The sequence below is a fragment of the Neoarius graeffei genome, chromosome 21 (assembly GCF_027579695.1).
Source record: "Neoarius graeffei isolate fNeoGra1 chromosome 21, fNeoGra1.pri, whole genome shotgun sequence".
In the NCBI taxonomy this organism is placed as follows: Eukaryota; Metazoa; Chordata; class Actinopteri; order Siluriformes; family Ariidae; genus Neoarius; species Neoarius graeffei.
Window position 1 is genome coordinate 47,277,199 of NC_083589.1, and position 25,983 is coordinate 47,303,181.

Here is a 25,983-nt window from a genome sequence, read left to right on the forward strand (position 1 = left end):
GGTTTCGAGTAGAGTTTTTATTCCGTCCTCGGTTGGTTCAGCAATACGCGCCGCCATTTTGTTTTTCTCTACTCACGGTATATGAGCTGATATCCTAGTAGTAGAGTAGCCAATCAGAGAGCGCGATTGCTCATATCCAGTGAATGTGGATACAGTAATGTCAAATATCCTGTTGAACATTTATATGTAACCTTGCACTTTGTTGTTATCGCACTCAGGCATGTCAAAAATTATTTTCCCCTTTAGCTATGGGGCATTTTTCCCCCACTCCTTCTGAATGTGCATTTGAGTTACTTTTCTCTGACTTTGATGATGCGAGCGCTCTGATGTCAGTGTGTGTCCAAAGTCAACTTTAAAAGTTTTAGTGTATTGACCATGTACAATGTATAATGTAACCAAACACAGCTGGGGATCCCTGTGGAGCAGAACGTTCCCTTTGATTCTCACAAGTTCGTTTGATTCATGTCTACATCAAACAGAATGCGTATCACCGAGACGCTAGTTCCACTGCCTCGAGCTTCCGAGAGCAGGTGGAAACGATGGGCTGTGATCACCTCCCTACTTCATCTTTACTTTCACTTTTCAATTGGCTTTAATTTATATAAATTTAAGTTGCTTCTAGGTCTCAAGTCGTGGTCCAATTAAAGTAAAATATTTCTGCTGTATCCAGAGTGCGAGTCACATTGTTCCAAATGTATAGTTATATGTGGAATTAGAGTGAGAAAATGTGCACACGTACCCTTCCGAGAGAAACGGCCTCCACCCAGCAGCTCGAAGTCATCTGTCTGACTCAGAACTGAGGATATGCAAAATGTGCCAGCTAAAAGCATTAGTTTCCCAAGAGCGCACATGCAATATGTTTGTCTTTATGGCAACATTAGTCAGAAGATCTAATGCGTTGCGTTTCCCCATAGGAGGCACCCATGAAGACAGGAACAAATCTCGCCCTGTTACCATAACAACGATCCGACCTGGTGGCCCTGCTGACAGGTGAGATAGTTCTCCTCATATGAAAGCCTTAATATTATAGAATACATCAAATACTTGCTTCAGAAGGCTCATACATCATAAAGATTAACATTACCACCATTACCAGGATTATTTAGCATATTCATGCATCACTGTTGAGTTTGATAGACTTTTTTTCTGCAAGTTCTTATCATGACCAGAGGTGGACAAAGTACCCAAGTTCATTACTTACCATAAGTCAAAGTACAGATCCCACTGGTCAAATGTTACTCCGATACAAGTGAAAGTTATCCAGTCAAATTTTTACTTAAGTTAAAGTACTGAAGTACTTGCTTTTAAAAATACTGAAGTATTAAAAGTACATTTTCTGTCAACGCATCGTTGTATTATTGCCACAGCGCTTACAAAACCTAACGCCGTTACCAAAGACAGAAATGCGAATTCACAAAATGAACACATGCTGTGCATCATGGTGGTTTAACGTTAAGCTAGCTAGTCAGTGAAGCTCCACCTGACATGCTAGCAAACTCTTTTCAAACTCAAAATCATATTGGGTAGCTAACGCTACTAGAAAAGAAAGATTTCTACATTCTGTTTATTTGGCAAGATTATGCTGAAACATGTTTCTGAAAGGACTTCAGATAAGTTAACGTTATTCATGTTAGCGTAACTCCGTTTTTACATGCTAACTAACAGTGTCCAAGTTAACTAGCTATGTGTCAACATTAGCCGTGGACAAGGCTACGGCAACTCGGCGGGCAAATCCATAGAAAGTCATGTGACTAACCAGACTGCATAGCTATTGCAATGTTATCGCTAGCTCTAAAAGCACAGACAACTTCATTACAAGCTTTCTCTTGGAATAAAACGTTTATATACCTCAATATGCTTCCGCAGGTTGGACGACGAGTTTTTGTAGGCCGTGATGTGGTTCGTTTTCGGCAAACAAAGCAAACATTTAAAACGAAACGAACATTTAATCCTTTTAGAAAACTGAAACATGGATTCTAGGTATGGCCATGGGTGCGTGCATTCTCCAGAAGAACCGCCTCCTTCCATTCTGCCATCAACTGATCGTGTTTAAATAACGCTGCTGAGAAATCACTGAACTTGATTTTATAGTCTATGGACGTGACGTGACCCTAGTGATTACTGATCGGCTGTCTCAATGTCACCTGGGAAAAAAAACAAGCATGTTTTAGAAAAGAAAAGAAAAAATATCCACTTTCAAAGTTGCGTCATAGTAACGAGGACCTTGATAGAAATGTAGTGGAGTGAAAAGTATGATATTTGCCTTTCACATGGAGTGAAGTTAAAGTCATAAGTTTCCAAAAAAAAAAATACTTAAGTAAAGTACAGATACTCAAAGTGTACTTAAGTACAGTACTCAAGTAAATGTACTTCGTTACTGTCCACCTCTGATCATGATACTAGAGGCATATCAGATGAAAATTCATATTCAATCCAAATTGTTTGAAACTGCTCTCATTGAATACAGAACAACATACTTTGTACAGAATTAAAATATGTTTATCCGTTATTGAGGTATTACAAATCAAAGATGGAAAAAAACAACAACCAAGGCTTCATTTTTTAGGAAACTGCCGTAATATTCTGTATGAGGATCACATGGTCCAGAACGGGCCTCATTAACCAATGAGATCAAAAGTTTTTTCTTAATAACTTTTTTCTGTTTTTCAAGAAATTTACATGGAAATTGGCAGGCACATAGATGGTTAAACATAAACTGAATACACAGTTTAAAAAAATTACTAAAAACAAATTATGCCAATTAGTATTTAATTAGTATTAATCATGCTAATTTGGTAAAACGTTAAATCGGTACACTCAAAAAAGTAATAAGATTATTTCTAATCCCCTCTTTGTGCTCTGTGGGCCTTTGTATTTCTCAAAAGTAGGGCCTACTAGTATTTATATTAAAGAATAGAAATGATAATATTCAGCTTTCAAGGCGACCCTTGAAAATACTGTGAGCCACATCCAAGAAACAATTCCAGTTAATTGAATTGGAATTGACACTCGTGTTTCTGATTTCCGGGGTTTTTTTTTTTATTTTATTTCCGACCACTAAGATTTCGGTATTTTTCAGAAAAAAACCCCTCCAGTTCTATTCTAAACTAGTTATTTATTTACATGAATCAGTTTGATTTGAAAAAAATAAGTAGGTAAAGCTATTAAAACTCACTTCAAAGTCTCCCGTGAATCACAACATCAAAACTAGCAGATGGAAAATTTTGCTAAATCATCAGAAACAGTGAGAGTGAGAGAACATCCCTATAAAAGTTATCTGACTGATATTCACGAGTAATCCAGTCGGAAACCGATCAGGAGAGAGAGAGCCTGGTCACTTTCCCCGACTCAAAAAGCACCGGCAGTTTCCTGACGTCCCGCAAGCGGAGAGTGTAGTCTGTTGTACCAACTTCGACCTGCTGTTACTCCCAAAGTACTGAACCGATCTTAACCAGATTAATTTCTTTGGAAAACAGAAATTATAAGCTTTTTAATTATCGAATTCACGATAGAAAATATTCAAGAGTTAAGCAATGACAGATTTGGAAACTTAGATGAGCGTCTGCATAGACTATTTTCACAGCGCAGCCAGCGAGCGTCTGATATGCTGAACACTAGTTCTATTGTAACAGTTAGCAAGTTGCTGATAGAAATGTTCTCCATAAGGTTCTATTTGCCTCTCTGATCAAAATTCCTTTTCTTTCAGTTTATTACTCAGTTTATATTTGCAAATAATCTGTTATGGATTTTCTTTGTGCACCCCGCCAGCCTATTTTGTGTTTTCACTTTGCCCTGTTATTATTTCTATCATTCTTCTGCTCATGGCTTTACTTCTGTTAATAATCTTTTTTTTTCTGTCATCCACATAGCTGAGTACTCTAATATTTGGTACTATTTCCACCTTCTGCTTTTGAAGTGCTTATTTCGCAAGGCACTTCCAGCCTTTTCTCCATCCACAGGCTGCCTGTAGCCAAATACAGCTGGTTACAGTTACAAGACCAATCAAGCTGCCATGGCTTCTGTCAAGCTTTGCAAAACAAACCACTTTCATTTTGTTCTTATTTACTCCTGAGCTATACGTTAAGTGCAGCACCTTTGACCGTTCTGAATCCCTTCTTGTTAATTGCTCGGCTCTGACCTGCAGCTCAGTGCCTCTTTTCATCCCTCTGCTATTCCAGTAAGAGTTTTCCAACTCATTCTCATCTCATTATCTCTAGCCGCTTTATCCTGTTCTACAGGGTCGCAGGCAAGCTGGAGCCTATCCCAGCTGACTATGGGCGAAAGGCGGGGTACACCCTGGACAAGTCGCCAGGTCATCACAGGGCTGACACATAGACACAGACAACCATTCACACTCACACCTACGGTCAATTTAGAGTCACCAGTTAACCTAACCTGCATGTCTTTGGACTGTGGGGGAAACCGGAGCACCCGGAGGAAACCCACGCGGACACGGGGAGAACATGCAAACTCCGCACAGAAAGGCCCTCGCCGGCCACGGGGCTCGAACCCAGGACCTTCTTGCTGTGAGGCAACAGCGCTAACCACTACACCACCGTGCCGCCCGCAGCTCATTCTGTGTTTAATAAAGTAGAGACGAAGGCATACTGGGTGGCACGGTGGTGTAATGGTTAGCACTGTCACCTCACAGCAAGAAGGTCCTGGGTTCGAGCCCAACGGCCGACGGGGGCCTTTCTGTGTGGAGTTTGCATATTTTCCCCGTGTCTGCATGGGTTTCCTCCGGGTGCTCCAGTTTCCCACACAGTCCAAAGACATGCAGGTTAGGTTAACTGGTGACTCTAAATTGACTGTAGGTGTGAATGTGAGTGTGAATGGTTCTTTGTCTCTCTGTTACCCCTTTTCCACCAAATCAGTTCCAGGGCTGGTTCGGGGCCAGTGCTGGTGCTGGTTCACAACTCGTTCAACTTGCGAGTCAGCTGAGAACCAGTTTGCTTTTCCATAGCTCGCGGTGCTAAGGGAAGCCACGTCATTACGTCGCTGTATACGTCATTACGTCGTTGTATACGTCGGTTACGTCGCTGCATTTGCATAAACCTTGGCGCGAATATCGAAGCAAAAACAACACGGAAGAAGCAGCAGCAGCAACAACAATAATAATAATAATAGATGACTTCGCGTTTGTACAGCTGCTGCTTCTCGTCGCTTAAAAATGGTGATCTTTCGCGGTCTTGTTATTGTTGTTGGTCTTAACAACTCTGCCCCCCCGCTGACGTAAGCGGTTCTTTCCTCTGGCCCAGCAAAGAGTTGGTGCTAGCCTGGAACCGGTTTTTCTGGCCCCAGAGCCAGTTCTTTGTCAGTGGAAACAGAAAACCCGGTTCCAAACTAAGCACTGGCCCCGAACCAGCCCTGGAACTGCTTTGGTGGAAAAGGGGCATGTGTCAGCCCTGTGATGACCTGCCGACTTGTCCAGGGTGTACCCTGCCTTTCGCCCATAGTCAGCTAGGATAGGCTCCAGCTTGCCTGCGACCCTGTAGAACAGGATAAGCAGCTACAGATAATGGATGGATGAAGGCATGCTGCACGCATGGGGAAGATGGGCTTGTTCTGAAAGGCCTGATGTAAAAAGGAGACTTGGATGTGCCAATACTGTGCCATTAATCTTCACTGGCCCTCTAGCATGCTTATGTACAGCCATGTGATATAAAAGTGCTCGAAGATGGCAATCAAGGTCTCCTTGTGCCTTATTAACTTTCTTCACTGGTAAAATGCTCACATGAAAGTCTTTCACTATTCAAGTTCAAGGAACCATGGATTCTTGCTCACCTTTTACAGGCATCTTAAAAAGCCAGCTCCTTTTAAAAGACCTGCTGTTTTCTTCAATTCTTATCTCTGCAGTATTTTTTTTTTCTTCTCTTTCTTACAGGGAAGGCACAATCAAACCTGGGGACCGGCTGCTGAGCATCGACGGTATCCGTCTGCATGGTACATCCCACGCAGAGGCAATGAGCATCCTCAAGCAGTGCGGCCAGGAAGCAACACTCCTCGTCGAATATGACGTGTCCATCATGGGTAAGGAGATTTCCCTTAAGCTGCAAGTCTGACATATGCTTAGCATGTATGGGCTTTGGTTAGATCCAGAATTTTAGCTGAGAAACACACGGAAATAAATAGTACCCTGGAGGACATGTGCACACTGACTTGCTGAATGAGTGAGTGAGTGAGTGAGTGAGTAAAGAGGAAGGGAGGAAGAGGGAGAGATGTCAGGTTTTGAGTAGCCCTTGGCTAAACACCGTCCGCCTGATGTCTTTGTGCTCTGAATGGGAAATGATGGATTTTCTTCATGTGGGATGCAGTGGAGGTGGAATGATGGAAAGGAAGGTATAGCTGTGCTGGTAGTTAGTCATGCTAAGGGCTATCAGACCCTGGCTATCTTTCATATTCTTTTTTTATTTAGTGGGGATGTGGGTGGGGCAATGGTTCTTCTATTTCAAGTTTGACTGATGCGTTCAGTGTTCAGAGAAATGCTGTCTCTTGATTCCTGTGGTTAATATCTGATAACTTCCTAAGGATTTAATGAACGTTTTCATTGCTAAAACATTTTCAAAATACACCGAGACAGTTAAATACTCCCAACCCTGCAATAAGTATTCTCGATTGAGAAGAAAATAGCAATAACTTTGCAATCAGAGTAGGGTAAATGGCAAAGACAGACACCTGTCAGCACTTGAGCACCCAATCTTTTTTTTTGGTCAAGTACTTTTTATTAGAGGTAGATTGCATAATGTAGGACAGAAAAAACAGTCGACATTTTCATTATGAAGAAAGAAAAAGAAAAAAGAATACAACAACAACAAATCTATCCCACCTAAATAAACAAAAGTACGTATGCCCTCGGGCGGCACGGTGGTGTAGTGGTTAGCGCTGTCGCCTCACAGCAAGAAGGTCCGGGTTCGAGCCCCGTGGCCGGCGAGGGCCTTTCTGTGTGGAGTTTGCATGTTCTGTCCGTGTGGGTTTCCTCCGGGTGCTCCGGTTTCCCCCACAGTCCAAAGACATGCAGGTTAGGTTAACTGGTGACTCTAAATTGACCGTAGGTGTGAATGTGAGTGTGAATGGTTGTCTGTGTCTATGTGTCAGCCCTGTGATGACCTGGCGACTTGTCCAGGGTGTACCCCGCCTCTCGCCCATAGTCAGCTGGGATAGGCTCCAGCTTGCCTGCGACCCTGTAGAACAGGATAAAGCGGCTAGAGATAATGAGATGAGAGATGAGATGAGGTAAAAAAGTGATCGCGGACAATGACTTATGCGAGGAAAGTCAGGGATGGGTTATTTTTAAGGTAACAGACGAAGGGCAGCCAGAGCTTATTAAATTGCAGCTCTCTGTTCCGCAGAGCAAACCCTAATTTTTCAAGGTGCAGGGCGTCGGCCATTTCTTTGAGCCACATCTTAAAAGTGGGAGCCTCCTTCTTCCAGAATGTCAAAATCAGTTCTTTGGCTGTAATCAGGCCATAAGAAAGAAGCTGCCTTTGAACACCCAGTCTTTAAACTATAACTAGATTTCTCAACCTTGTGATTGAAGCAAACGCCAGTTTAGGTACTGTCTCACTCGCTATACTTAAAGGAGAACTGAAGTCATTTTTAAACTTGCTTTATTTCTTAATTAACATGTTGTTCAATTACGTTTTCAGTTTTAGTAACCTTACGGTATATCGCGACTCGTATTGGCAACTAATTGCGATTAAATATTATACTTATCGACCTATTCGGGTTTTAGCCATGTTGAATTTAGTTTGTTTGGTCCACGACAGGCGTCGCTTATCCGCGCGATCTTTGTGAGACTTGTGCAAGACTTCGAAATGTGACATGTCAGCCAGGTGTCAGTGCCGCCATTTTGAAAGCTGTTTTCCAAACGAAATCTTGCACAAAAACGAGTTTAAATGACGATTACTGCCTACTTTTTTCAAACTTTCCAGATTGCCATCAAAACAAACAAAACTTCCGGCTTGATGACATCAGCATTCGAAAGAGGGCGCGCGCGTCTTTTGACAACGTTGGCAGATGTCGGTCACTTTGATTTCCGCTGTACGTTTTACTTCCGTCCTACGATGTCTCGCACAGGTCTCAACGAATCTCGTTTACGGCCGTTGCTTGGACATATGGACTGATTATATCACATACATTTCAAACACTCCTAACTTGCTATAGCAGTGACAAAATAGCTATTAACAATGCATTCCTATATTTAATAAAATGAGATAAATAGAATTTTGATAATAAAAAAATTTGCCTTCAGTTCTCCTTTAAGTATCATCAACAGACCCGAGTGCCTCTGATCTGGAGTGGAGGATGAGGTGTTTACCGTGCCATACCTCGGTGACCTACCCATGTCCTCCATTACTGGATTTAGGTCATCATTTATACATGATACCTAAAACATGTGATGTTTTTCTACTCTTACTGTACTTTCAGTCTTGATCCAGTCTTCTGGAAAGCAACACAGGGTGCTTTGTTTATTTTGTAAGACAAAAGCCTTTGTTTTGGACTGCTGGATTTCACCATTAAGTCTGTGCTAAATGAGAAGTGCTTTGAAATTGCCGGAGTTCCTATTTACTTCACACTTTTTGCCACAACTTTTTTTCATAATGGGTAGCAAGTGACTCCACGCCTGCTCAGAGAATTGGGATGTGGTGCTAGCATATGGTGAGATTGTTTTGTGTGTGTGTTTGTGTGTGTGTATACTTGTGTTCATTCTCTCCACTTGCTCTGTATTTCAGATGTATGGTGTAACCAGGTCTTTCTTTTGTTTCAACTTGAACCAAGCCATCATGGTTAAGGCTGTTATCAGTTACTGCATTAATTACTGCTGCTGGACATTTCGAGATGCCACCTCCTTGCCCTTTTTATTCAAATTAGGAGAAAATATCCTGTGTCACAGATGGGAATTTCTTCTCCAGATATATGTATCTACACAGTATTGGAATATCAAAATAAGAAACGATCTTATGAAAATTAAAACCCAAAGGTTTGGCAGCAGGGTGGTACAGCAGGTTGCGTTGCTACCTCATAGCGCCAGCATCCCTGGTTAAATTGTGAGAGCATTGTGTGTTCTATACAATTCAATTCAGTTTTATTTATGTAGCGCGTTTAACAATATTGTCACAAAGCAGCTGTACAGAAATCCAGATATCGGGGGCGTCGTGGCTCGGGTGGATGGGGCGCCGTGACGTGGGTCCGGGGACCCGGGTTCGGTTCCGGCCCGGGGTCGTTTCCCGATCCCTCCCCGTCTCTCTCTCCCGCTCGTTTCTTGTCTCTGCACTGTCCTATCCAATGGAGGTGAAAAAAGCCCAAAAAATATCTTAAAAAAAAAAAAAAGAAATCCAGATATCGATTTAGATCCCAGATAAGCAAACCAGAGGCAACAGTGACAAGAAAAAGGTTCCTTGAGCTGTCATGAGGAAGAAACCTTGAAAAGAACAAGACCCAAAAGGAACTCATCCTCTTCTGGATGACACTGGATATAAGGCATTACATTTCCATAGCTGTATATTATAAAGTTAAACAGTACTAAGATTGCTGAAAGAGAGAGAGAGAGAGAGAGTGTAAAGACTCTAGCTGCTGCATTCTGAACTAACTGGAGCTTGTTTATGCACCAGCTGGAACATCCAGAGAGCAAGGCATTAAAATAGTCCAATTTTGAGGTAACAGTAACATAAACTAGTTTTTCTGCTTTGTGGAGCAGCATAATATTTCTCGTATTAGAAATGTTTGAGATTATCTACATGAGCTTCAAATGAGAGACTGGAGCTAATAATCACACTGAGGTCTCTCACTGCTGCACAAGATGTAACCGAAAAGCCATGCAGAGTTTGTACGTTATCAGAAAGCTTACTTCGAACTGCCTGTACAACCCCGATTCCAAAAAAGTTGGGACAAAGTACAAATTGTAAATAAAAACGGAATGCAATGATGTGGAAGTTTCAAAATTCCATATTTTATTCAGAATAGAACATAGATGACATATCAAATGTTTAAACTGAGAAAATGTATCATTCAAAGAGAAAAATTAGGTGATTTTAAATTTCATGACAACAACACATCTCAAAGTTGGGACAAGGCCATGTTTACCACTGTGAGACATCCCCTTTTCTCTTTACAACAGTCTGTAAACATCTGGGGACTGAGGAGACAAGTTGCTCAAGTTTAGGGATAGGAATGTTAACCCATTCTTGTCTAATGTAGGATTCTAGTTGCTCAACTGTCTTAGGTCTTTTTTGTCGTATCTTCCATTTTATGATGCGCCAAATGTTTTCTATGGGTGAAAGATCTGGACTGCAGGCTGGCCAGTTCAGTACCCGGACCCTTCTTCTACGCAGCCATGATGCTGTAATTGATGCAGTATGTGGTTTGGCATTGTCATGTTGGAAAATGCAAGGTCTTCCCTGAAAGAGACGTCGTCTGGATGGGAGCATATGTTGCTCTAGAACCTGGATATACCTTTCAGCATTGATGGTGTCTTTCCAGATGTGTAAGCTGCCCATGCCACACGCACTAATGCAACCCCATACCATCAGAGATGCAGGCTTCTGAACTGAGCGCTGATAACAACTTGGGTCATCCTTCTCCTCTTTAGCCCGAATGACACGGCGTTCCTGATTTCCATAAAGAACTTCAAATTTTGATTCATCTGACCACAGAACAGTTTTCCACTTTGCCACAGTCCATTTTAAATGAGCCTTGGCCCAGAGAAGACGTCTGTGCTTCTGGATCATGTTTAGATACGGCTTCTTCTTTGAACTGTAGAGTTTTAGCTGGCAACGGCGGATGGCACGGTGAATTGTGTTCACAGATAATGTTCTCTGGAAATATTCCTGAGCCCATTTTGTGATTTCCAATACAGAAGCATGCCTGTATGTGATGCAGTGCCGTCTAAGGGCCCGAAGATCACGGGCACCCGGTATGGTTTTCCGGCCTTGACCCTTACGCACAGAGATTCTTCCAGATTCTCTGAATCTTTTGATGATATTATGCACTTTAGATGATTATATGTTCAAACTCTTTGCAATTTTACACTGTCGAACTCCTTTCTGATATTGCTCCACTATTTGTCGGCGCAGAATTAGGGGGATTGGTGATCCTCTTCCCATCTTTACTTCTGAGAGCCGCTGCCACTCCAAGATGCTCTTTTTATACCCAGTCATGTTAATGACATATTGCCAATTGACCTAATGAGTTGCAATTTGGTCCTCCAGCTGTTCCTTTTTTGTACCTTTAACTTTTCCAGCCTCTTATTGTCCCTGTCCCAACTTTTTTGGGATGTATTGCTGTCATGAAATTTCAAATGAGCCAATCTTTGGCATGAAATTTCAAAATGTCTCACTTTCGACATTTGATATGTTGTCTATGTTCTATTGTGAATACAATATCAGTCTTTGAGATTTGTAAATTATTGCATTCCGTTTTTATTTACAATTTGTACTTTGTCCCAACTTTTTTGGAATCGGGGTTGTAGTCTGAATAAAACTACTTCTGTCTTGTCGTAATTAAATAGGAGGAAGTTATTTAGCACCCAGTGTCTAATCAGCTTTACACTTTCCTCAGCATGATTAACCTGGTGTCAGTCATCCGTTTGTTGTTTTTTTTCCCTGAAATGTACATCATCAATATAGCAATGAAAGCTAACACTATGTCTTTGAATAATTGTGCTCAGAGGTTGCGTATGGGGGGGACAGTGGGCCGACATCAGGGTTTTGTAGACCACTAAATGTTCTCCATGTAAGTTTCCTCCTCCTCCCCAAAAACAGCAGCACATGCAGTACCAGTGAAACATTTGTACACCCGTACTCATCCAGAGTTGTTTTTTCCCCCCGTATTGTGACTATTTTCTACATTGTCGAACAATACTAAAGACATCAAAACTATGAAATAACATCTGGAACAGATATGGAATGATATGGTAAACAAAAAAGTGTGAAACAAAATATGTTTCATATTTTAGGGTGTTTTCACACTTGGTCCCTTTCAGCCATCTAACCGAACTCAGATCGATGACTCGGCATTTTTTGCGCATAATGTGAACACTCCAACCGTACCCAGACCCCTTTAAAGCGAACTGAACTGAGACCACCTCAGGAGGTGGTCTCAGTACAGTTCGCTAAAAATCAACGGTACGGTTCGCCTAATCTGCGCATTGTGAACAAAAAGCGCACCGGGTTCACTTCGCCTTTTTCACTGTAGTTTAACCTTCTTCGTTTGCCGTAGTTGGTCACGTGACTGTAGCAGGGAAACTCAACTTCCTTTTGGAACTTACCACAGCCACTGGAATAAATTTATTTTCCTTAATCCGCACTATTTTGATCAAAGAATACAGCAGGGCAAGCATGGCAGCAGACATTTTGATTCAAGAGAAAATTACCCAGAATTCCGTGCACTGGGGGTCTGAGGGCTCTAGAGGACCTGGTGTGAACAGAAAGAGGACTGAGGCCCCATCAAAGCTTAACTGGACCAGAAAGTGAACCCGGTCCTCTTTGTAATAAATTCACAGTGTGAACACAAAAAGAACTGAGTTCTTTTTCTGTTGGTCCACTTTTTGGTCCACTTAAAGAGGACTGAGTCTGGTTCCTTTAAAGGGGACCAGGTGTGAAAACACCCTTAGATTCTTCAAAGTAGCCAGCATTTGCCTTGATGATGCTTTGCACACTATTGGCATTATCTTCACCAGCTTCATGACGTAGTCACCTGGAATGCTTTTCACTGAACAGGTGTGTCTCGTTAAAAGTTAATTCGTGCAATTTCTTGCCTTCTTAATGCATTTGAAATCGAACAGTAAATAGTAAACAGTAAATAGCCCTATTCCAGAACTGTAGTAAGTCAAGAACCGCTCAACTAAGTAAAGAGAAACGACATCCGTCATTACTTTAAGACATGAAGTGTCTTTTAATTCATAAAAATAAAGGAAAACTATTGAATTAGGTGTGTCCAAGCTTTTGACTGGTACTGCAGATTGGCTATGCTAAATTGCCCCTAGGTTTGGGATGTGTGTGTGTGTGTGCACGCGCGCTTGGTGCCCTCTGATGGACTGGTGTAGTCCTTCCTTGGCCCAGTGTTCCTGTGATTGGTCCTAATCCTGACTAGGATAAAATGCTTACTAAAGATGAGTGAATGGAAGGGGGGAAAAAAAAGAACCTCAAAAGGCTCAACAGTTCCAAGTTAGCCTCAGGCAGTTATAGTTATCCTACAGTAGCTTCTGAACATGGAGTTTGTCTTCAGAAATTTGTCTTTATATGAGCTATAAACTTCTTTTTTGGAAGAAAAATAGCCCAAGTGCAAAATAAGAAGTAAATACATACTTTATACAAAATAAACATTGCAAAGCATAACTCAAATGAATGTACACGGAGTGCAGAATTATTAGGCAAGTTGTATTTTTGAGGATTAGTTTTATTATTGAACAACAACTATGTTCTCAATCAAACAAAAAGACTCATAAATATCAAAGCTGAATATGTATGGAAGTTAGAGTGGGGTGTTTTTAGTTTTGGCCATTTTAGGAGAATATGTATGTGTTCAGGTAACTTTCACTGTGCAGAATTATTAGGCAACTTAATAAAAACCAAATGTGTAGCCATTTCACTTATTTATTTTCACCAGGTACACTGATATGACAACTCCAGATTTGCAAATAAACATATCTGACATTCAAACACAAAACAAAAACAAATCAGTGACCAATATAGCCACCCTTCTTCATGAGGACACTCAAAAGCCTTCCATCCATAGATTCTGTCAATTTCTTTATCTGTTCACGACCAACATTGTGTGCAGCAGCAACCACGGCCTCCCAGACGCTGTTCAGAGAGGTGTACTGTTTTCCCTCTTTGTAGACCTCACGTTTTATAATGGACCACAGGTTCTCTATGGGGTTTAGGTCAGGTGAACAAGGGGGCCATGTCATTATTTTTTCACCTTTCAGACCTTTACTGGCTAGCCACGCAGTGGAGTATTTGGACGCATGAGATGGAGCGTTATCCTGCATGAAAATCATGATGTTCTGCTGACTTTTTCCTATACCACTGCTTGAAGGTTTCTTCCAGGAACTGGCAGTAGGTCTGGGAGTTGAGTTTGAGTCCATCCTCAACTCGAAAAGGTCCAACAAGCTCGTCTTTGATGATACCAGCCCATAGCAGTACTCCACCTCCACCTTGCTGGCGTCTGAGTGGAGCTCTGTGCCCATTACTGATCCAGCCACAGGCCCATCCATCTGGCCCATCAAGAGTCACTCTCATCTCATCAGACCACAGCACCTTAGAAAAATCAGTCTTAAGATATTTCTTGGCCCAGTCTTGACATTTTATTTTGTGTGCCTTACTCAGTGGTGGTCGTTTTTCAGCCTTCCTTACCTTGGCCATGTCCCTCAGTATTGCACACCTTGTACTCTTTGACACTCCAGGAATGTTGCAACTCTGGAATATAGCAGAACTGGATGCTAATGGCTGCTTGTTAGCTTCACGCTTGATTTTCCACAGATCATGTACAGTTATTTTGCGCCTTTTTTTTCCCCACACGCTTCTTTCGACCCTGTTGACTATTTGCAATGAAACGCTTGATTGTTCGGTGATCACGTTTCAACATCTTCACAATTTCAAGAGTGCTGCATCCATCTGCAAGACATCTCACAATTTTATACTTTTCAAAGTCTGTCAGATCTCTCTTCTGACCCATTTTGCCAGAGGAAAAGAGGTTGCCTAATAATTATGCACACCTGATATAGGGTGTTGATGTCATTAGACCACACCCCCTCTCATTACACAGATGCACAGCACCTGATATACTTAATTGGTAGTAGGCTTTCAAGCCTAAACAGCTTGGAGTGGGACAACATGCATTAAAAGGATGTTGTGGTCAAAATACTCACTTGCCTAATAATTCTGCACTCAGTGTATAATCTCGAAAAGTTTCATCCAGTCGGTTGATTACTAATCTTAAAAAAAGTTCTTATTATACACAACTGAAGAAATTTTCACTTACTTATGACATTTCAATGTCTTTCTTAGCTGACATCTTGATCACATCTAACGCTTGGCGTCTCTGGGCACCGCCGGATGGTGCACGTGACCTAGAAATCAGCTGATCCCATGTACGGCTGAATGACAGCTGCATGAATCGGGACGTTGGGACATACCAACTCAGCCATACGTGGGATCAGCTGATTTCTTGATCACGTGCACCATCCGGCAGTGGCGAGAGACGCCAAGCGTTAGATGTGATCAAGATGTCAGCTAAGAAAGACATCGAAACATCATAAATAAGTGAAAATTTCTTCAGTTGTGTATAATAAGAACTTTTTTTAAGATCAGATGAATGTATAATAGACAAACAAAATTGTGGCTTTGTCTTTTGCATAATGACACTAAACTCCAACCTGTGGTTCTGTTAAAGTCACTGTTCGTGTATAAACTTGTCCACATGAGGCAAATTTGGAGACAATTACGTAGCAGCCTCACTGTAAAAGAAACTCTGTGCTGAGACAGAATTATTTCCATGTAAAGCTCCTCCTCGACTGTATTCACACTGGCAGTGATGCGGGAAGTCACTGGACTGAAGTCAGCTTTATTAACGAAAGCCGGATTGTCCAGTGATGCATTTCGCTGACGATTGAAGTAGAAGTCGTGCAATGAGCGATGTGACATTAGCAAGATTCACATTAGCTTTATGAAAGTGAAGTAGAAGTTATTTGCTGACAACCACGAGGAGTGAGGGACCGTGAAACATTATCTGCTTTTATCTGTATGACCTCTATCCCAGATGTCCATTTTAAGTTTGTCCTGTCTTCACGTCCCTTCACACAGACTCCATAGCCAGTGCTTCTGGTCCTCTCCTGGTGGAAGTAGCCAAGCCTCTGGGCTCCAGCCTGGGAGTGGCTCTGTCTACCTCTATGTACTGCAACAAGCAGGTCATCATCATTGACAAGGTCAAGCCAGCCAGCATCGCTGACAGGTAAACCCTCAGGGCCCTCCATCCACAGCCTGCTTGTACCCCGGTTTCCATCTCGCATCACGTCATGGTTATCTGAACCAGATCAACGTAGCAGAGAAATGCAGATTCATACATCTGTGTTCAACTATGAAATTTCTGGACAGATTGCCGTGCATAGCACTAAGCGACTAATTAAAGATATTCAATAACTCATCTGTTCTGGAGGCTGTAAGAAAGCCTGTAAGAATAATGAAGATGGCAGATTGCTGAACGAGTAAAAGCTCGAGTGTCTGAAATGTTTTGGATGATTCAGGCATTTGTTCCCAGGAGGAATCTTAGCGATTAAAGCTTCATAGATTATCATTCTCCATCAGACATGAGAACATTTTATGCAGTCATTCTCTGCATTATTGAACAGGTACTTTTATACTTCTGTGTGGAGAACAGAAAGATGATTTGTTTGCAAATTCACCATATAGTTCAGAAGACGCTAGGCATGGGACAGGAAGTGATGTGGTTGCTTTGTGTAGGTGCGGGGCACTGCATGCTGGTGATCATATCCTGTCAGTAGATGGCACAAGCATGGAGTATTGCACGCTGGCTGAAGCCACCCAGCTCCTAGCCAGCGCCTGTGAGCATGTCAAAATGGAGATCCTTCCCCATCACCAGACTAGACTGGCCCTTAAAGCCTCAGATCACGGTAAGACACACACACACACACACACACACACACACACACACACACACACACAGAGCCCAGATGACAACAAATCAGCAAAAACAGTCAACATGTGAGACTGCTGTGTCATTAGGTCATATATTTAAATAATATTGGCTGACTTTTTTTCATGGTATATTGAATGAAGACTCGTTCAATATCATGCTAGCTGAATGGAATATATCTGATATACCATGAAAAAAGCCAGCCAAGGGACTTCCGGCGAGGCGCGAGGCAAGACGGCAGCGGTGCACTGAGCTCTCAAACGAAACCCCCTTATTTTAGTGTTAAAAGTACTTAAAGATTACCTACATATTCATTTTAGACAAGGAACGTTTTATTTACGCTATGGCTTCCAAGAAAGAACAAGCCTCGACCAAAAAGGAAAAACGACCTCAGGCAAGCGACACCACGGAGGACGTTGCTATGTTAATCAAACAAGCAATGACGACCAAGAGGGAGTCATTTCAGGATACGGTTGCGTTTATGCTGAAGGAATCATTGGAGAAAGCTCTCGATCCCATACAGAAGCATCTGGCAGAGAATGGAAACATCCTCCAGTCGTTAAAAGAACAGGTGGATATCCATGGCAAAAAGTTTGATACTATCTTCAACCAAATGGATAACATACGGGCTAGCTTGAGCAAGAACGAGAAAGAGACTGGCATGTGTGCTGCAGAGGTCACAAAACTACAAAGAAAGTTTGACGACTTGGAGGATCGTTCCAGGAGGAATAATGTAAGATTGGTGGGTTTGCCAACGGGAGTTGAGGGGAATGACCCAAGAGCCTACCTTCAGAAAATGCTTCCTACTTGGATTCCACAATTGAGCTCTGACCCACTCGAGATAGAAAGAGCACATCGGATCTACTCCAATACTTCCAGACCGCAGACCATGATCTTCCAGCTGCTAAGGTACACCGATCGACAGGCGATTCTAGAAGGAGTGAGGAAGGCGAAACCAACGTACACTGATGGCTAGGGTGCATCAGTTGCCCCCTAAAAATGAAAAGTTCCTCCGATCATGATGCATTTTTGTTTTTATGTTCCTTTTGGTAAGAAAACACACTGGGTGAAATATTTTGACAAAATTCAAAAGTTTAATGGTGGCACCAGGAGCTCAAAGTTATGGAAAAAGCTGCTATTTTATGACTTTTATGACAAAATTTCGATCACTTTTCATGAAACATTATGGCACCTTATAGAGTATACCAAATATCTTAGATCCACATTTTTAGTACATATTCTAAATATATTATCAAGCACAGTTTGAGTTTTAGGGCGGCACGGTGGTGTAGTGGTTAGCACTGTCGCCTCACAGGAAGAAGGTCCAGGTTTGATCCCCGTGGCCGGCGAGGGCCTTTCTGTGTGGAGTTTGCATGTTCTCCCCGTGTCCGCGTGGGTTTCCTCCGGGTGCTCCGGTTTCCCCCACAGTCCAAAGACATGCAGGTTAGGTTAACTGGTGACTCTAAATTGACCGTAGGTGTGAATGGTTGTCTGTGTCTATGTGTCAGCCCTGTGATGACCTGGCGACTTGTCCAGGGTGTACCCCGCCTTTCGCCCGTAGTCAGCTGGGATAGGCTCCAGCTTGCCTGCGACCCTGTAGAAGGATAAAGCGGCTACAGATAATGAGATGAGATGAGTTTGAGTTTTAGCTGTTCATTGAATCATTGTTCAGCTACTTTTAAACAATACAAATGTATTATGAATCACATTAATGCTTCTCAATCCCTTGCAAAGGTTCTTAACATGATCTCTGGGTCACAAGAAATCAATAAATGGAGTCCAACATTGTGATTCAAACCTTACCCGAAAGCATAAAATAAGTGTTTTTTAGCAAAAAATGAACCTCATGGTGCCACCATTAGACTTTTGAATATGGTCAAAAATTTTTACAGGATGTCTTTATTGGTGAAAAGGAACACCCAAACAAAAACGCATCAGATTTTATGAAAGTGAGGGCAACTGATGCACCCTACTGATGGCACCCAGCTACAGTTCTTCGCTGATTATGGCCTAGGGACGACGTGAGAACGACAGAAGTATAAAGAAATTTGAGCCAAGTTATGGCAGAAGAGGATTGATGCATATCTCATATATCCAGCGATTCTAAAAGTGAATTACAAGGGCAGGAAGATGTCGTTCAACTCGGCGGAGGAAGCCAACGAAACCCTGAAAGCATTGGTGCTGGCGGATGAAGAAGAAATGCCTGGTTCGCAGGAACAAGAGGGGAGATAGGAACTCTGTTTTGGCTAGGCTAACCTAGCATCATGGACAAACTAGCGGTGAGCTAACTGTCTTTTGCAGCTAGTAGATGTTATATTGAGTATTGTGAGTAATGGTTATGCACTTACTGAATTACTTTGTTAATAATTAACCATCGCTGAGAATATTCACTTAATTTTAAGTGCATGGGGATAATTTTAGTTAGATGGGATGGCTATTTAGCCGTCATAGCTACTTTTTTCCACTGAAAGAGTGTTCCCTTTTTTTTTTTAAGAATCTTATTTTCAATCCCTACTTGGAATAATCTCAGATATTCAGTATTCAACAAAGATTCAAATTGAGTTTGGTTATGATTCCATACTTTTTGGTTTGGATTCGTAGGTATCCTCTCCTGTTGGAGAAATAGCCTGAGTTATTATAAGGCTACTATAAATGTTCTTTGTTTTATATGTATTTGTTATTTTAACTACTGTCTTAGATATAAAGTAGGGTATAGTTCAGTTAGGGGGGTTAGTTGGGGTTCAGTGTTTGACATTGCTGAGTGACTCTCACGGATGGCTAAGTTTAAAGGGAGGAAGGGGAGAGGGGGACGGGGGGGTTAGGGAAAGGTTCCACCACTAACACACTTTCCCAGGGAACTATTAACACAGAGACAGAGAATCTTTCTATTATGGCATTCAATGTTAGAGGACTAAATTCTCCCTATAAACGTACTAAAATATTAGATTTCTTACGCAGGAAGAAAGTTGATATTGCATTATTTCAAGAAACATATCGGAGGCCCAATGATGTTACTAGAATTCAAAATAGGTTGTATAAACCAGTGGTAGCTGCATCTATTCTATAAGTTCGTTTCTTAAGACACTTATTTTTTAGTATGTTACCTCGTTTGTTACATAAATACATATTAAAAATAGGTAGCTGCATCTGATGGCACTCGTACAAAAGGTGCTATGATTTTAAAGGAACAGTCCACCGTACTTCCATAATGAAATATGCTCTTACCTGAATTGAGACGAGCTGCTCCGTACCTCTCCGAGCTTTGCGCGACCTCCCAGTCAGTCAGACGCAGTCAGACGCGCTGTCACTCCTGTTAGCAATGTAGCTAGGCTCAGTATGGCCAATGGTATTTTTTGGGGCTGTAGTTAGATGCGACCAAACTCTTCCGCGTTTTTCCTGTTTACATAGGTTTATATGACCAGTGATATGAAACAAGTTCAGTTACACAAATTGAAACGTAGCGATTTTCTATGCTATGGAAAGTCCGCACTATAATGACAGGCGTACTAACACCTTCTGCGCGCTTCGGCAGCGCATTGATACGGAGCTCAGGTATCAATGCGCTGCCGAAGTGCGCAGAAGGTGTTAGTACGCCTGTCATTATAGTTTGGTCGCATAAGAGTTTGGTCGCATCTAACTACAGCCCCCAAAAATACCATTGGCCATACTGAGCCTAGCTACATTGCTAACAGGAGTGACAGCGCGTCTGACTGCGTCTGACTGACTGGGAGGTCGCGCAAAGCTCGGAGAGGTACGGAGCAGCTCGTCTCAGTTCAGATAAGAGCATATTTCATTATGGAAGTACGGTGGACTGTTCCTTTAATGAGATGTTGTATTAACCTGACATTTGAAAAAACTGGCTCTGACGATGAAGGACGAGTGGCATTCTGTTGTACTTCCATTGGAGGCAAAAAGGTTGCTTTTGTAAGCCTATATGTCCCAACTACTTTCGAGGCTGATTTTTTTTTTCCCAACAGTTACTTCACAGTTATTGAAACTTAATGATTACCAACTTTATATTGGTGCAGATATGAATGCATTTGTGGATCACAATCTTGATAAGTCCTCCTCAACTATATCCAGCTCTCAAGATTCTGCTTCCAAAGCACTTAACCTCTTTATAGCTGACTTGAATTTGATGGATGTGTGGAGGGTGCACAATCCTTCAGTTAAGGACTTTACTTTCTTCTCTTCGAGACACAAAACCTTCTCAAGATTAGACTACTTTCTTGTTTCATCCAGTCTGTCACACCTGGTAGCTGTAGAGATCTTACCCAGGCATATATCAGATCACAACCCTTTAATTTCTACTTTTCATTATGGTGGAATCAAGAATAGGTTTAGTAGGTGGAGATTTAATTCTTCTCTCTTAAAAAATGAACAATTTATAGCACAATTAAAATCAGGCCTGGAGGAATTTATTAATCTTAACAAAGATAGTGTTTCAGATAAGACTGTGATTTGGGCCTCTGCCAAAGGGTTCATACGGAATAATGCCATAAGATTCAGTTCTCACCTACATAAAAGTAGACTTCAAAAGATAAACATCCTCGAGGAAGATTGTAAATTCCTGGAGAATGATCTTAAGGAAAATTACTCCATGTCAACAGAAAACCAGCTTAAAACAAAACAGGCAGAGTTGAACGACTTACTAAGACGCAGGGTAGAATACATGATGCACATACCGTAACCAAACACAAATATTATGCTGAAGGTAGTAGGCCAAGTCATTTGCTTGCATTAACTCTTAAGCAGCAGGAATCAAGAAGAGTGATACCAGCTATTAGGTGTGTTTGAAGGGGAATGATGACGTCAACAGAAGAAATTGCTGAGACTTTCAAGGATTTTTATGAGGACCTGTATACAGGTGGACCAACGCCCACAGAAAACGACTTCTCCAATTTCTTTAGTGGAATAGAGCGCCGTACTTTAACAGCAGAAGATATCCAATATTTAGATTCTGCCATGACATTGGAGGAATTACTTAAAGCAGTAAAAGCTACAAATAAATGCAAAATACCAGGCATAGATGGGATACCGGTTGAGCTATATCTTGAGCTTTGGGATATACTTGGACCAATGTGGTTAGATACTCTAAACTATGCTATTGAAAGAGGTGCCTTTCATAGAAACCTAAACACAGCCCTGATTACAGTCATTCCTAAACCTGGTAGGGACCCCTTGGAGTGTGTCAATCACCGTCCGATATCATTGATGAATGCCGACCTCAAGATATTCTCCAAAATGCTGTCTAGTAGACTTGGGAAAGTAATAGGGTACATTATAAGCCCTGATCAGACAGGCTTCATGAAGGGGCGTCTAGCCTCTGATAATGCCCGTCGACTACTACACATACTCAGTGCATCTCATAAACTTCCTCCAGACAGTGGCTTACTTTTTTTTTTACATGCTGAAAAGGCGTTTGATCGCCTGGAATGGCCATTTCTCTGGAGGACAATGAAAATTCAAGTTTGGGGATAAATTCATAAATATGATTAAGACTTTATATGCCAATCCTTCAGCCAGAGTGTGTGTTGGGGGAGGCATGTCAGAGTTGTTTGATATAAGACGAGGCACAAGACAGGGGGACCCTCTGTCTCCTTTACTTTTCACATTATCCATAGAACCCCTGGCACACCTCATTAGAAACTCCCCCATAATCTCTCCTATTACAATTGGTTCAACATCACATTCAATATCTCTTTATGCGGATGACACCTTGGTCTATTTGGCAGATATCCAGCAGACACTTCCATGCGTCTTAACAATATTGGAGCAATTTGGGTATCTTTCAGGATACAAGGTAAATCTTTCCAAATCTGCTCTTATGCTCATTAATATGGATAAAAACAAGGTATCCCTACCGGTCCAGATCAATGTCGTAAATGAGGTCCTATACCTGGGTGTTGGAATAAATACCTCCCCTAGTTCAGTGGCGAAACTGAATTACTCCACTATTTTGAAAAAAATAGAGGATATAAACAGATGGAGACATTTACCAAGCTCAGTGCCGGCCCGTATTTCAGTCATCAAAATGAACATTTTACCCCGTATTAACTTTGTAAGTTCAATGATCCCACTCGCACCCCCAGCCAGGTACTAGAAAAAGTTGGAGGCGTTGCTAAGAGGTTATATGTGGAATGGTAAACGACCACAGCTAAAATGGTCAGCTCTTCAGGTTAGCAGAATGGATGGAGGACTGGCCTGTCCTAATTTCAAGTTATATCACTGGGCATTTATACTAAGAAGTTTCAGGTACTGGATATGTGAGGACAATATTTCATCATGGAAAAGTATTGAAGAAGAGCTAATAGCACCAATTAGATTAAAAGATTTTCTTCTAACAGGTGTGACTATCAAGAAATGTGCGTTACACTATGGTCCAATTTTGTCATATATGATCCAAGTGTTCAGGGCGACAGAAAGATTCATAAACTTCCAAAACATATGGTGTAAATCGTCCCCATTATGGAATAATAGTCATTTTTTGTCTGGGGGAAAACCATATATTACATTTATTGGGCTATATAACATGTTATTTGCTGTATTTAATTGTGTGTTTGGAAAATAAAAAATGAATGAGAAAAAAAAAGAAAAAAGCCATTATTATTATTATTATTATTATATACCCATTCCTTTCGGGTGTTCGCCACGTCTTTCTCTTTCAAAATTCTCTCAAAATCTTCCGTATTTAACGAAGCAAACCTGGCGGCCATGTTTGTTTACAAATTGTCATAGTCGCTTGCTAGCGTGGAAGTTTTACGTCTCTGACAACCATGCAATATCGTAAACCATATTCAACGCTCATTCTCGACTGGGTAGAGTGATGTAATACATGTAGGATAAGCGATATGCTAAAAATCTTGCATGCTATCAAACCAAATGAATGAAACCTGCTAGAAGGGAATAGAACACGTTTTTATTCCATTGAAAAAATGTCCTATCTGTATAATAATTCCTATTATGGTACATGATTCATTAGTTATCAATCATGGAAAAGAAAAAATTATCTTATTGTTCCACTAATCTGCACTGACTTTTCCTGTTGCTCTAAATACCTTCTGGTTTTTACTTATGTCTCCAGGCAAGGATAAAAATAACCCACCAAAAAAAAAAAAAAATCATGTCAAATTTCATTTCACTCTCTCCCAACCCCAAAAATCACACCAAAACACAGAGTCTGTTTCAGTCAGAAATACAAAGTGATCTCATCATTTCATTTTAAACTTTACTGTCTCGTATGTTTTTATTAGCTCACCCGCAGCAGTGGTTCCTGTCTTTAGTATTTAGGTAATTTAATTTTTTCGTCTACCTCAGACCCAAATAATTTCCTCCTTTTTCAAATTGTTTCCATGATAGGAATAATTAAGGCTTTCCAACACCATCAAATGGCTGTTTTTCATTCTGTGTGCTCCTGCCGTAGGGTATACAAGAAAGCTATCGAGTGCACTGTGTATCAAATCATTTGACACCAATTGAGTTTCAGGTGGAAAATAAATTCCTTTGGGAAATTGTTATATCTAATGGTGCTTTCAGGGTATGTACTTTGTTTGTTACTTACCGTACAACCCCGATTCCAAAAAAGTTGGGACAAAGTACAAATTGTAAATATAAACGGAATGCAATGATGTGGAAGTTTCAAAATTCCATATTTTATTCAGAATAGAACATAGATGACATATCAAATGTTTAAACTGAGAAAATGTATCATTTAAAGAGAAAAATTAGGTGATTTTAAATTTCATGACAACAACACATCTCAAAAAAGTTTGGACAAGGCCATGTTTACCACTGTGAGACATCCCCTTTTCTCTTTACAACAGTCTGTAAACGTCTGGGGACTGAGGAGACAAGTTGCTCAAGTTTAGGGATAGGAATGTTAACCCATTCTTGTCTAATGTAGGATTCTAGTTGCTCAACTGTCTTGGGTCTTTTTTGTCACATCTTCCGTTTTATGATGCGCCAAATGTTTTCTATGGGTGAAAGATCTGGACTGCAGGCTGGCCAGTTCAGTACCCGGACCCTTCTTTTACGCAGCCATGATGCTGTAATTGATGCAGTATGTGGTTTGGCATTGTGATGTTGGAAAATGCAAGGTCTTCCCTGAAAGAGACGTCGTCTGGATGGGAGCATATGTTGCTCTAGAACCTGGATATACCTTTCAGCATTGATGGTGTCTTTCCAGATGTGTAAGCTGCCCATGCCACACGCACTAATGCAACCCCATACCATCAGAGATGCAGGCTTCTGAACTGAGCGCTGATAACAACTTGGATCGTCCTTCTCCTCTTTAGTCTGAATGACACGGTGTCCCTGATTTCCATAAAGAACTTCGAATTTTGATTCGTCTGACCACAGAACAGTTTTCCACTTTGCCACAGTCCATTTTAAATGAGCCTTGGCCCAGAGAAGACGTCTGCGCTTCTGGATCATGTTTAGATACGGCTTCTTCTTTGAACTGTAGAGTTTTAGCTGGCAACGGCGGATGGCACGGTGAATTGTGTTCACAGATAATGTTCTCTGGAAATATTCCTGAGCCCATTTTGTGATTTCCAATACAGAAGCGTGCCTGTATGTGATGCAGTGCCGTCTAAGGGCCCGAAGATCACGGGCACCCAGTATAGTTTTCCGGCCTTGACCCTTACGCACAGAGATTCTTCCAGATTCTCTGAATCTTTTGATGATATTATGCACTGTAGATGATGATATGTTCAAACTCTTTGCAATTTTACACTGTCGAACTCCTTTCTGATCTTGCTCCACTATTTGTCGGCGCAGAATTAGGGGGATTGGTGATCCTCTTCCCATCTTTACTTCTGAGAGCCGCTGCCACTCCAAGATGCTCTTTTTATATCCAGTCATGTTAATGACCTATTGCCAATTGACCTAATGAGTTGCAATTTGGTCCTCCAGCTGTTCCTTTTTTGTACCTTTAACTTTTCCAGCCTCTTATTGCCCCTGTCCCAACTTTTTTGAGATGTGTTGCTGTCATGAAATTTCAAATGAGCCAATATTTGGCATGAAATTTCAAAATGTCTCACTTTCAACATTTGATATGTTGTCTATGTTCTACTGTGAATACAATATCAGTTTGAGATTTGTAAATTATTGCATTCCGTTTTTATTTACAATTTGTACTTTGTCCCAACTTTTTTGGAATCGGGGTTGTATATTAAATTAGAATATATTCATATTCAAATGTGAATGTAATGTTTGCCATTTAATCAGAGCCCTTTTCCTACATGAAGCGTAGGGGTCATTAGGTCAAAAAGGTTTAGAAATGACATTTTAATGAGTTTATGTTAGGTGACTAAAAGAACATGGAGTCTT

The 25,983-nt window shown here is 41.3% G+C and overlaps 1 protein-coding gene across 4 annotated transcripts in view; it reads left to right on the forward strand.

Moving 5' to 3' along the window:
- grip1 (glutamate receptor interacting protein 1) overlaps positions 1-25,983 on the forward strand; it is a 766,317-nt gene that overhangs the window by 628,077 nt on the left and 112,257 nt on the right. For 3 of the 4 annotated variants that reach the window (XM_060903259.1, XM_060903262.1, XM_060903263.1), the window contains exons 6-9: positions 915-990; positions 5,885-6,030; positions 15,804-15,951; positions 16,461-16,630. In XM_060903259.1, coding sequence (XP_060759242.1) covers positions 915-990; positions 5,885-6,030; positions 15,804-15,951; positions 16,461-16,630 — 540 coding nt within the window. The remainder of the gene's footprint in view (positions 1-914; positions 991-5,884; positions 6,031-15,803; positions 15,952-16,460; positions 16,631-25,983) is intronic. The other variant, XM_060903260.1, reaches the window with a different exon arrangement.